This window comes from Tetranychus urticae, chromosome 2, assembly GCF_039701765.1.
Source record: "Tetranychus urticae isolate SD_2017Ah chromosome 2, NJAU_TeUrti_SD_1.0, whole genome shotgun sequence".
NCBI lineage: Eukaryota > Metazoa > Arthropoda > Arachnida > Trombidiformes > Tetranychidae > Tetranychus > Tetranychus urticae.
In genome coordinates this window covers 10843494-10856273 of record NC_142959.1, presented here as the reverse complement: position 1 = coordinate 10856273, position 12780 = coordinate 10843494, and the positions used below count along the sequence as shown (strand labels likewise).

At 34.4% G+C, this 12780-nt stretch overlaps 2 protein-coding genes, 1 long non-coding RNA gene and 1 pseudogene across 5 annotated transcripts; 1 reads left to right on the top strand and 3 right to left on the bottom strand.

The window, feature by feature from the left end:
• Nucleotides 1-2: 2 nt before the first annotated feature.
• LOC149093873 (uncharacterized) lies at nucleotides 3-1554 on the bottom strand. The gene is made up of 2 exons (XM_089267474.1): nucleotides 640-1554; nucleotides 3-579 (listed from the first exon to the last, which is right to left on the bottom strand). Exons 1-2 carry the CDS (start codon nucleotides 774-776, stop codon nucleotides 3-5), a joined length of 714 nt encoding a protein of 237 aa, XP_089123600.1. The 5' UTR covers nucleotides 777-1554.
• A 1181-nt stretch (nucleotides 1555-2735) lies between these two features.
• On the bottom strand, nucleotides 2736-3546 carry LOC149093872 (uncharacterized). The gene is made up of 3 exons (XR_016198645.1): nucleotides 3232-3546; nucleotides 3125-3175; nucleotides 2736-3036 (listed from the first exon to the last, which is right to left on the bottom strand). It is a non-coding gene; the product is annotated as an uncharacterized LOC149093872 (long non-coding RNA).
• Nucleotides 3547-5323: 1777 nt separating this feature from the next.
• Nucleotides 5324-9730, top strand: LOC107359392 (terminal nucleotidyltransferase 4B pseudogene; annotated as a pseudogene). The gene is made up of 2 exons (XR_016198633.1): nucleotides 5324-5362; nucleotides 6002-9730. The product of XR_016198633.1 is annotated as a terminal nucleotidyltransferase 4B pseudogene (transcript).
• Nucleotides 9031-12733, bottom strand: LOC107359682 (terminal nucleotidyltransferase 4B). Of its 2 annotated transcripts, none has more exons than XM_015926214.3 (3): nucleotides 11658-12733; nucleotides 10396-11169; nucleotides 9031-10218 (listed from the first exon to the last, which is right to left on the bottom strand). In XM_015926214.3, the coding sequence occupies exons 1-3, from the start codon at nucleotides 12201-12203 to the stop codon at nucleotides 10213-10215; spliced, it is 1326 nt and encodes a 441-aa protein (XP_015781700.1). In that variant the 5' UTR covers nucleotides 12204-12733; the 3' UTR covers nucleotides 9031-10212. The 2 variants fall into 2 exon arrangements, with proteins under 2 accessions (XP_015781700.1, XP_015781699.1); XM_015926213.3 differs by having other exon boundaries at nucleotides 9031-9661.
• Between the last annotated feature and the right edge of the window lie 47 nt (nucleotides 12734-12780).

Genomic DNA, 12780 nt, shown 5'->3' with positions numbered 1-12780 from the left:
GTTTATCCAAACCAACAGATGGCTCTAACAGTTTTATTGATATTGAATGCTGAAGAAAGCGCCAAAATTAAACTGATTTCAACCCAAATATTAATTGTTAGTTGCGTGTTTCCAATTGCGGTTATCGTTACTCTACCATCACGTTTACGGCTATCCTGTCTTTCGTAGTTTTTACTAGCAACCGGGTGCTCTCTAGCAGCTCTTTCACTGTATATGCAGGCCTTGACATGGGAGTCATGGGTGGTTTTAGTATTGAAAACCATACTACACATAACACAATGCCACTTAATTCCCATTAAATCATAAATGTGCCGTAATGCCGTTTTAGCTGCCGCGGAATTTTTTTTATTGGGTTTAGCACTGCACTCTTTGCAAAGAGGTGAAATGCAAAACGAATAATTTTCGTGGGATTTATCTTTTATCAAATGTTCGGTCCGGATCAATTCGTTAAGCTGAAATTGTTGCCAAAGCTTACCATCAGGAGAGATGATTTGGTAGTCAGCCACAAATTTTGGCTTATCTTGCAATGATGGAAGTTTCGGAACAATATCGCAATTGATTAACTTTTTGATGTTCTCGCTGAAATTGTAAAAAAAAGATTAATCAGCTACTTAATTAATAATAATATAATATACTTACATGTAATCAGTTGAACTTTCGAAAAAGTGACTTCCAGACTTCAAGCCAGCAAAAAATTTCACGGCATAATGAAGCAATAGTTGGTTTAATGACGATTTCTGAAGCCAATCCGAAGGCATTACCGTCCAGGCAAACATGTAGTCATATTCGGAAATCGTCTCAGCACTTGATGATGCCTCAACTCGAGTGCTTGAAGATGATGCTGCTAGGCCCTCTGATGTCGATCCAGCTGCCTGTGGAGTACGTGATGCCCCTGAGTTTGACTGTTGAGCTCGTGATGTGGTTGGTGGTGGACTTGCTCGTGTAGTACGTGATGTCCCTGAGGTTGACTGTTGAGCCGTATATGGTGCTGTATGTTAATCAATGTGGCATGACTAGAAGTCATATCATGCCGTATATGGTGCTGTTGCATTCTCGGAATGGCATGACTGGAAGCTATATCGTGCCGTATATGGTGCCGCTTTGTTTGAATGCAGATTTTGCGTTTTTGCCAAGCTCTGCTCAGAAAACTGCACAGTATTCCATTACATATGCCGTTTGCATGAAGGAGTTTTTTTGCTATACTTTACGTTCCAATTCAATTTTTCTCATGTCAATGCATACTCTGTTGGAATATTCTGAATCTGCATAGTGCTGCAGTCTATCAAATGTTGTTTTTTCACGATATTAGTATTTCAAATTATTATTATGTGACACCGTCAATGGGTAATTTAGACAATTGGAATCAGTAGAAATTGTTTATTTAACTTAAAAAAATATAACAATATCTAATTCAATGATACAATTATGGAAGAGTTGTTTTAAGACGAGCATCCATCTCGATTAACAACTTTTTAAAATCAAGTTCTTTAGATTCGTAGTTGACTTACATTTCAGTCAACTGCACGTTTTTATTTAAAACCAACCTTGCAAAAATTGGTGGTGAAGTTGTTCTCCTGTATGTAGCAGGATGTTGCTGGTATAAAAATGTAATCATACCTGCATCGTCCTGCAGGCCCAGTATATGTGTGATTTGTTTGGACATTTTTATATTGATAAAAATCCTTTAAATTATTAAGCTTGCGATCATCTTGTGATTCATCTGGATCCAATTCAGCATTGAAATCGCCCACCAAAACGATTCCAGCACATGGTTCATGGGGTCGAGTGTCATGATCTAGACCAGCAGTTAACATGCGTTCAAACACACAATGCAGGTGAGTCCAAAAGTTAGTTATTGTGCTTTTTTCAGTAGCCTATGGACATTGATGAATCCAACGTTTATTTGATGGCTGATGGCTTGAATTTGGTGAGAAAGTCCTGTATCGAAATTATATTTTTGCCCTTCCACTTTTGTAAATTCAATTATTTACCGGCCACTTGCATATCTTGCTAGCTGGACACTCCTCGAGACTCTTTCTTGAAAGTAAGTCGCTCGCAAGCTTAAAACACTAATTGACGCTTCTTGCCAACACATAGCAATTTCATTAATATCTTTACAATGCTTTTGCATTTTAGACTTCACTGAAGTATAAGAATCCATTACACCACGAGCATTAAAAGTTAAACCATCAAACTCTTGCATGTTTACTAAAAACTTGAAATGTTGCACTTGAAACTTGAAATAAAAACGAATATGTTGTTGCTATTGTTTTAAGATGTTCTCTTGTAGGCACGTGGTGAAAGAATGAAAGAAACACAAAATAGCTAAGAGTAAAGTCGATTTATTGTTTATATTATATTGTTTCATATTTTGGTCATGATTTGAATTATCGAAAGAATTTTGAGAGTAGTTAATATTGAGATTGATAAAAGTAATCCCAGTTACAAAAAAATTAACAATATCTTGTATAATCACATTCATTCAATAATCAAGACGTATTCTATGCAGAGATGATTATATAAAATTTATTTATGATAGCTAAAATCTGTGATCACAAAATTGCAGGATTATCTTTAACTATCCGACAATGAAGATAATGCACGAAAAATGTTTTTAACCATGCTTTGCACTAGTTACGGTATGATCATGCCGGTTTACATGCCGTATCTTTGCATAGGAAACAAATAGACTAGTACGATAATCTAAACATTAAATAAATATTTATATCGTAATAATCTATTGAACTCGTATCTTTATTACACAGTTACAACTTTTATTAACATCATGATGCAAATCAGCCATTTTTCAGATAAAATGTCATTTCAGTCAACACGTCAATAACTTCATCTTTCAAAGCCGTCATCATCTTATTCGCCACAGTTCTAGCGAAAAAATCAAATTCATCTTCTGACAATCCGAATTTACCATATTTTACGGGCTTCGGATGCAGTGCGTTTCCGTTTTGATGAACTGGGTTGTTGACTCATTTGTTGAGTTTCTGGGGAAGCGGGAAGCGATTCGTCATCTCTTGAAGGCTACAATGAAAAATGTAAAAATAGAAAATTATAAATTGTTAGAGACTTCTATGAATAATAATTGAATGAACTTATGAAGCTAACATACCTTCTGTGAATAGGATCTGGTGTCAGATTCATCACCCGAAATATTTGCATTCTGCAAAAGATTATTGATTAGTAATATAAACTGTGTAAAAACATCGATTTTCTTACATGTGAAGACATCCTTAGCCTTGAATTCACGATAAAATGATAAAACAAAAACTGAATAATTTTACCAAAAGTTGAAAATGATGAAATGCACATAGTGAGACGGGGCCATCTAGAAGATTGAATCGATCTATCACTCGATAGATTGATCAATCGATCTATCTTGAATAATTAGACAAAATGCATTATTGGTGTAATACATACTACATAAATATTTCGATCAGTAATATATTTCATATCAAACTCGTGCAAATTGTTTGTTATTGAGCTATAGAGCATTCCTATGAAGACAAATTTCTTCATTTCGCTTTTTAAGGCGATATCTCAAGAACGGTAGTATCTACAGTTATCATTCTTCGAGCAATCATTAGATTAAATTACGAGCTATTATATAATCTGACTGGTTATATCAAAAATCTGCGTATTTTCATTAATGAATGAATAGACTTATCACGCATCATAAGAATAATCATTCAACTCAATATGCGAAATATCAAATCTGAAACACATGTAATTCAGTGCTATAACTTTCTTTTTATAACTTTTTATGATTAAGATACTATAGTCCGTAATGTAATCTAATGATTGCTCGAAGAATGATGACTGTAGATACTACCGTTCTTGAGATATCAGGGTTAAAAGTTTTCAGGTCAATGGCCAAAATCAAGAGAACTGTTGATGAATTGAAAAAAGTGTTCGATCGATGCTATGTACTAACAATTTTTATCGACAAATAATAAGTTTCAGATCTCTAGCTATCATGGTCTTAGATTGGCGGAGGTTTAACGGAAAATCGAAGTGATATCGAAGGGATCTGTTGCACAGAAACAGAGAATTTTATTTCACAAAATAATCGCATTATCTGTTTAGCCATCAAAAGTTACCCCAGAAAAATAAGTTTCATGAAAAAATCTTGTCCCATAATTGAAAAAATGGCGATCGAAGTTTGCACTTTGACCTCGATTTTCTCGAAAACTGTCGATCGGAGAAATTTTTTAATGCCACTAATGGACTCAATTTTTATGGGCCTACAAACCTACAAAGTTCCAATTCTTAACTGGAAAGTCAGAATTTTTACCCATACTCCTTTATCGAAATCTAAAGTCTATTGATTGACTTTATTGTTTTAATTGAGCTGTTTATAAAATTTTCACTTGATGCAATTGAAGAAGCTGACGAACTGGTGATACCATCTTCGTCGTATGATTCTGCTAATGATATCGCACTATCGTTGAAAATTTCACAAAAAGGTCCATAATTTTTAGGTAAAGGTTTTTTTAAGTGAGGAAGGTGGTGGTGGTGATGGTGGTTATGGTGGTGGTTGTGATTTATATTGTGATGGTGAAGTGAGAGAGGAGTGGGAGGCGATGGAAATTTTTCTTTGACTCTGAGCCTCATTTCGACCACTTCGTCCGAGACTCGTATAATTCGCCCTAATAAACTTTTGGTTCTGATCTACTATAGAGCTTGTTGGACCACATGCTTTATTCAGGCTGAGGTAGGCGTATTCAAAGGCTTCTTGTACATGAACTGCACCATATGAGCTTCGACCGTTGTCATTTGTTGAGTCAAGGGGATCTTCGATACACAAAAAAGAAGGTCGACATCCCGTTTCTAGCAATACGAAATTGCCAATAGCTCTTTCATATTCACTAGATGGCTCTAACAGTTTTATTGATATTGAATGGTGTAGGAAGCGCCAAAATTAAACTGATTTCAACCCAAGTTTTATCTCAAATATTGATTGTTAGTAGCAAAAGACTTCTAATTTACAATTTATACAGTAAAAAACTTGTTTAACTTCGGGTCAATTGTTGAAGACGCGAAGATTATTTCTAGGTTTTTGACACTTTGATTCAACCAAGGAAATAGAGTCGGGTGCGGGTGTAGTTTTCTTGGGAAAACCTTTTATCCTTGGTACTTTACAATTAATTACATAGGGTTGGAGTAAACCATCTTTGTAGTTGCCCCATTTAGAGTACCATCCATAGGTATAAATGGCTTGACTAACAATGATCCTGAAATGTTGTCATACCAGAGAAGACAATAAGTCGGGGGTGGTTTGACACGGTCAATCATGGCTAAATTGTAAGATATGGACAGAAGGCAAGGGGTCACCTCTCCAACGGTCATCGTAATAAGCTCCGTAAAGGTAGAAGGAGCCATTGGATGTTTCGGCTTTTTGCCAGTAAATGTTGTTGTAATCAAGTTCAAAAAGACTTGGAAATTAAACTCGACATGTCTCACCTCCTCCCAAAACATTGGATTTACTATTTTTGGGTCTTTTTCTAATCTTATTCCAATAAGCTAATGGCAATTACATTAGCTAGTTGAAGAAGAATATCTTGTTCGTTGAGTGTAGGTGATGTATCAACTTGAACTTTTGGCTGTTGGGACACAAAATTTAAATTTTGATCTGCTGAATCAACTTGTTGAAAGTCATTTAATCCATTTGACACTTTTGATGATTTTGATGTTGTTGCACTGTGATAGGAAACAAATCCAGTAACGTAGTCTAACAACAAGCTCTCCTCGATGCTGGTCTTGTGGAATCTGATTCAATCAAGGTGTTGGACAAAGCATCAGTGCCAATTATAAAACTCGTCGATAAAAATACACAAATCCAAGTCGACATTAGCTTTAATACTCTAAATGGAATTGAGAGTGCCAAATTAATTAAGGTATTTTGATTTTCAATGATCAATGCAATCGAAGACCGTACAAAAATCCTCTGTAATAATTTCACATCCTCATTGAATCTTTTACTTGAAAGCCTGAAAAAAGTAAAGGACAAGAGGCAGTGAATATATTCATCACTGTGGAAATCAAATATTGAATTGAATTGAATTTATTGCATATTTTTCTCTCTTTTTGTTTCCTTTCGGATCCTTTGATCTTAATGGTTGTCAGCTTTCTGCAACTCCATCCTCGCCAAGATGCTGTCTCACCGACATCCAACTTGGGTGTACTTTTATTGGAATTTTTCGAATTTTATGGTCTACTATTTAATTATAAAGCTGTTGGTATAAGAATAAAAGATGGTGGATCATATGTTCCAAAATCAGAAATTCAACAGCAAATGCTGGAAACGGGATGCCGACCTTCTTTTTTGTGTATCGAAGATCCCCTTGACTCAACAAATGACATCGGTCGAAGCTCATATGGTGCAGTTCATGTACAAGAAGCCTTTGAATACGCCTACCTCAGCCTGAATAAAGCATGTGGTCCAACAAGCTCTATAGTAGATCAGAACCAAAAGTTTATTAGGGCGAATAATACGAGTCTCGGACGTTTACCGTTACCGTTCTGTAAACAAAATAAAAGTTTAATATATTTTGCGTTCCTGTGGACTTGTGTTTGTTTTCTAGTTTTTTGTTAAGCAACTAATCCCCGTGATAAAAATTGATTATTTAGGGTTAAATAGTGGTCCATTGTTAACTAACCCTGGTAGTCAGAGGGTTCTTCTCCAAAACAACCGAAGCTACGTTCAGCTTCAAATCACTTGAGCTTGTTGTCAGTAAAAACAGATCACAAAACATTATGAAAATAGACAATTCCAAAGGTAACTTTACCTGGTAAAGTTTACCATGGGTTAAATAGCATGGAATATTAATTGACTCACTCAATTTGAGTAAATATACCTGAGCATCCAAACCAACAGATGGCTCTAACAGTTTTATTGATATTGAATGCTGTAGAAAGCGCCAAAATTAAACTGATTTCAACCCAAGTTTTATCTCAAATATTGATTGTTAGTAGCAAAAGACTTCTAATTTACAATTTATAGAGTAAAAAATATGCTTGATTTTTTCAATACAGTTATTACTTTAAATCTTGATTATCTAGTCAATTAACCTTGACTTTGAATAAATTCATAAGCAAAAATTAAAATGTGATTAAATCAACATAAGAGTTGGTTGCAGAAGCAGTTATGCTGAATAAACATTTTATATGGGAATACAAATTGTAAGGAAATAAAAAACGAATCAAATCACTTGAGCTTGTTGTCAGTATTGTGACTACTTGAAAAATAGAATGATTTTGGTGATCAGGAGCAAGATTAATTGAACAACAAACATTAATGATGGCAGATCAACATCAGAAAAAGGCATGTTTATCATAAACAAATTTAAACGTTAGTTTATATACAATTGTAAATTGTAAAGAGTCTTTTTGTTATAAGTTATACAATGTGTAATTACACATGTTTTTGTAGTACACACAGTAAATGTATTAAAATGATGATCACATTAGATGGTTTGGACGTAACCTGCACCATTTGTTGATTAACATTTCAAAACATGGCAAAAAGTATCAACAATTCAAGCTTTCAGCAAACTTGTAATCTTATGAAATAACAAATTTTCCTTCAATTACAATTGAAACCAATGAAACAATATATTTACACAATAAAATATGTTGACAAGATGTGATTAGTGTCGATTTCCAGAAGCAACTAATTACAATCTTCCCTCTATTCCGAATGAACTGTATTTAGTGTAACTACTTCATTGAGCAATACAAATACAATTACAAAAACAAATTCAATCCAATAATACAAAGTGATCAGCGATGAATTGATCAAGTTTCCATTTTTCTTTCTTTTACAATCATGGATCCTGTAATTTCTGAGCTAGTTCAAATAATTGTACTTCTCTGTTTGTTTCACACAAACCATCACCTTGACAAACTACGGAATCAACCAAATATCAAATATTTAATATTGGCAGGTAAAAGGAAAACTTGTCCGACATAAGCCATGTTAATCAACATTGGTGGTTCAATGGTTTCGATGTGTTTCTTGAACAAACTGGTGGTAACTCTGAGTCCTTGGAGGAATCCTTAAAAATCTGGAAGACAAACTCCAAGTGTGAATATCGATGAAGATTTGAGAAGATCTTGAAATCGATGATAAGGTAAAATCAAATTGATGATCAATTTTGCTTTGAATGCTTTTCCAATGGTACAACCTTTATCAGCCGGGTTTTCAGTGATTAAAAATTAGATAAGGCCAACTTGCTTCAGCTCTTTTCAATTTATTGATTGATACAGTTTTGACTTCCTTGGATTCATTTTTCCTGGTTGGTCAATTATGGTTAACCAATCAATCACGGATTTTCATTTGCATCATTTGTGTATTGTTTCCATCAAAAGGTAGATTAATTGAAAAGAAATTATTTTTCTTCCAATACTTTTATCCATTGATAAACCAGTGACAATCCACAGGAAGCAGACTCTGAAATGATGGTTATAAATTGAAGATAAATGAATAAATTAATTGAAAAGTTGGCCTTTATTCAGGATAAATACCCAATTTAATTGATGTGATACTGGTTTGATAAAAGTTTAACTGGTAATGGGTGAGATGGGTTTTGACATTTACAGCTTTATTGAAAAATAAAAGATTCAACTGTAGCTTTAGTTTGCATTTGTTTCAAGCTGCATCAAGAAAAAAACGATTGAACTGCCAACGATTATATCTCAATTGGATTTTGTTTGATTGCTGATCACCTTTTCAATTTGCTCGAATTAATTTGCACCTTTTCAATTCAATCAATCATATTAAATATGGCTGAACATTTCTTTTTGTTCAGGTGAGTTATTCCGATTGTTTCATCCTGTAGACAATCTGAATATGATATTTGGAATCAGCATGAGAATCAATTGCACATAGAATAACTGTTATTGGATATCAATATTTAGTAACAAATATTAACACATCTACACATTGCATTGCGTTTTTGTGGTTAATTGTTATCATTTTTTTCAATTAATTGGCAGTTATACTAGTTATTATTATTATTATTGTGACAAAAATGATTGGCAAGAGCCTTTTATTGTTAATTTGTTTTCTGGTTTAACTTTGACTTGGAAAAATTTTCCCCTTTTCTTCTTTATAATTTTTTTTTGGTGTTTTTTGTTGATTTTTTATACTTTTCCCTTTGAATAAGAAAAAATAGTAGTAATAGAAAGAGACAAAGATTGTGAGTGTAATTGAAAAAAGGGAAAATGAAGAAGAAAAGGAGATAAATAGAGCCGGAGAGAGAGTGAGAGAAATGTTTTTGTTTACAAAGAGATTCTCTTCATTTCTTGTTGTTGTTGTTATATCTCGCAATGGATCACTTTTTACTTGGCTTGTGTGAGTTAATATCTTCATTAACGAGTTGATTCGAGGCTAAGAATCTCTTGCACTACTGGGTGATATCAATGCAGCAGTTGATGGATGCATTTTTTTCCTTTTACCAGAATTTGCTCGGTACCGGGGTTGATACGGAAAACTACCGGGATGCCTCCAATTTTGATTGCAAGGGTTTCCAAGGTGATTTGATTTCGGTGGAATGGAGTTAGCATGCGATGACACTTCACGGTGACCCTGATGACTTGAGTTATATGCTTTGATTGACTTTATTGTTTTAATTGAGCTGTTTATAAACTGATTAGGTAATTGAGAATAAGAGAAAAGAAAACAGGAGAAAAGATAGAGAAAAAGGAGAGAGAGAGAGAAAGAAACAGAAAGGATAGAAAGAAAAGGAAGAAAGGGAGAAAGCAATGAAAAACAAAATGAAAAACAGCAAGCAAAGAAGATGGTGAAAAAGCAAGGGAAAAATTGAGGGATTGATGATGAGGAAGGAAGAAAGTGAGAGGATCTATTTATTTTAGGTGTGGTGGTGGTTGTTGTTGAGTTATTATCCCTTCATTTGGACGCTTTAAACCATTTCTCCTTCTTCAAGATCAAGATGAAATCAGATCAGAAGAGTCACATCATTCAATTTATATGTATATTTATATATAAATAATTTTTAAGTTATAATCAGCATTATTTCGTTCGATGCCTCTCGTTGAAATAAAAGAGTTGAGAAATCTTATCACAACACTCTACCTCTTTCTTTCTCCCTCCCTCTTATTTCTTCACCATGATGAGTTGAGTTGAAGTACATATGTAAGCACACATACGAAAAAATTGGTGTGTGTTTGTGTCTGTGTTCACAACTATTAGATTGAAAACAGCATGTATCGATCCATCAATAAAAGAAGAGAGAGAGAGATAGAGATAGAAAGAGAAAGAGAGAGAGAGGAAGAAAGAGAGTGAAAGAGAGAGGAAGAGAATGTAAGAAATAAATGGGAAAACAAGGTGAAAATGAGAGGTTAATTTCAGGGAAAACTCACATTTTCACTTGATGCAATTGAAGAAGCTGACGAACTGGTGATACCATCTTCGTCGTATGATTCTGCTAATGATATCGCACTATCGTTGAAATTTTCACAAAAAGGTCCATAATTTTTAGGTAAAGGTTTTTTTAAGTGAGGAAGGTGGTGGTGGTGATGGTGGTTATGGTGGTGGTTGTGATTTATATTGTGATGGTGAAGTGAGAGAGGAGTGGGAGGCGATGGAAATTTTTCTTTGACTCTGAGCCTCATTTCGACCACTTCGTCCGAGACTCGTATTATTCGCCCTAATAAACTTTTGGTCTGATCTACTATAGAGCTTGTTGGACCACATGCTTTATTCAGGCTGAGGTAGGCGTATTCAAAGGCTTCTTGTACATGAACTGCACCATATGAGCTTCGACCGATGTCATTTGTTGAGTCAAGGGGATCTTCGATACACAAAAAAGAAGGTCGGCATCCCGTTTCTAGCATTTGTTGTTGAATTTCTGATTTTGGAACATATGATCCACCATCTTTTATTCTTATACCAACAGCTTTATAATTAAATAGTAGACCATAAAATTCGAAAAATTCCAATAAAAGTACACCCAAGTTGGATGTCGGTGAGACAGCATCTTGGCGAGGATGGAGTTGCAGAAAGCTGACAACCATTAAGATCAAGGAATAAGATGAGATACCACCTTTAAACACTTCATTAAGGTCTCTTTGTACAAGAAACTGTTTCACAACCAAAAATAGTTTGGCCAAATGAGGAAAATCTAATTTAAATTTCTTTGTATCCGAAAGGAAACAAAAAAGAGAGAAAAATATGCAATAAATTAATGGAATTAATTCAATGGACAAAATAGTAATGGTTTTGTGCAAGGAAAAGTAACACGAGGAGAGATGAATAATGAAAAAGTACAAAATTAAACGAAATTTTCTTACATAAATAAGTGAGAGAGGACGAAAAAGAAAGGACGAAAGAAAGAGGCTGATAGAAAGTGGACAGGTAAGGTGACAAATGTTATCATTGGGCGAACCAATTATGCTTCAGTTGTATCAATTCATCTTTAGCAATAAGCAAAAAAAGTGTTGATTACAACATGTTCTCAAGAGAAGCAATATTTGATTTCCACAGTGATGAATATATTCACTGCCTCTTGTCCTTTACTTTTTTTCAGGCTTTCAAGTAAAAGATTCAATGAGGATGTGAAATTATTACAGAGGATTTTTGTACGGTCTTCGATTGCATTGGTGATCATTGAAAATCAAAATACCTTAATTAATTTGGCACTCTCAATTCCATTTAGAGTATTAAAGCTAATGTCGACCTGAATTTGTGTATTTTTATCGACGAGTTTTATAATTGGCACTGATGCTTTGTCCAACACCTTGATTGAATCAGATTCCACAAGACCAGCATCGAGGAGAGCTTTTTCTAAAGTATGCAAAGGTAATGTCGGCCAATCACCGATAACCACTAGATCAATGTCACTGGTAGGCAAATAAAGGCCAGTCTTAAAGGAACCAAACACATCAACTTTAGCCGCAGGCCACAACTTTTTGATTACTTTTTTAATTGATTCAACCACTTGACACCTCATACAGTGTTCTTCCATGGTTGGTGACATATATTCATAAAAATCAAGAATTTCTTCGTGTAATCCGATTACCCCAGGTGAGTATAGTCTATCATTGCGTCTCCAAGGGGTACCACCATATTTTCTAATCACGTTCATATTTTGATCTGTTGGAAGAGAGAAACATACACCATTTGGACAAGGTTGGTACAATTTGAAAATACAATTGCAGTTACAATTCATTACAACTACAAAACAGGGAAGGGGAAAAGTGTGGATGAAAGAGAGGAGAAAAGAGAGAAAGGAAAGGGAAAGTTGACTGTATGTATATATGTATGTGAGAGCGAGAGAAAGAGGAAAGAGAGTAAAGTGTGTGTGTGAAGAATGAAAAAAAATAAGATGATAGAAAGGTGTCGAATTGAAGACAGAGAAAGGTATCGAAAGAGAGAGAAAAAAGTAAGAAAGAAAGCGAAAGATGAAGATGAAGAGAGAGAGATAGTGAGTGAAAAAGAGGGAGATAATATCAAATAAAAACTTCTAATTTGAATTGATTTGACCAAGTAACTGGATTTTCTCTCTCCCTTTTTTAGTGGTTTTTCACCGGTTAACAGAGTAATTAGATGTACAAAATGTATGGTTCACTAGCATTAAGTAAATGTGATTAATTATAATATACAGGATACACGCACAGGTTAAGGTAAATAGCACGAGAAAAAAGCACGAACTGGAATCATCATTCAACACAACAAATCACAGGAAAATTGGATAAGAGAGATGAAGATTAAAGAAAGAGAAGGTCAGCACGAGAGAAAGAGACCAG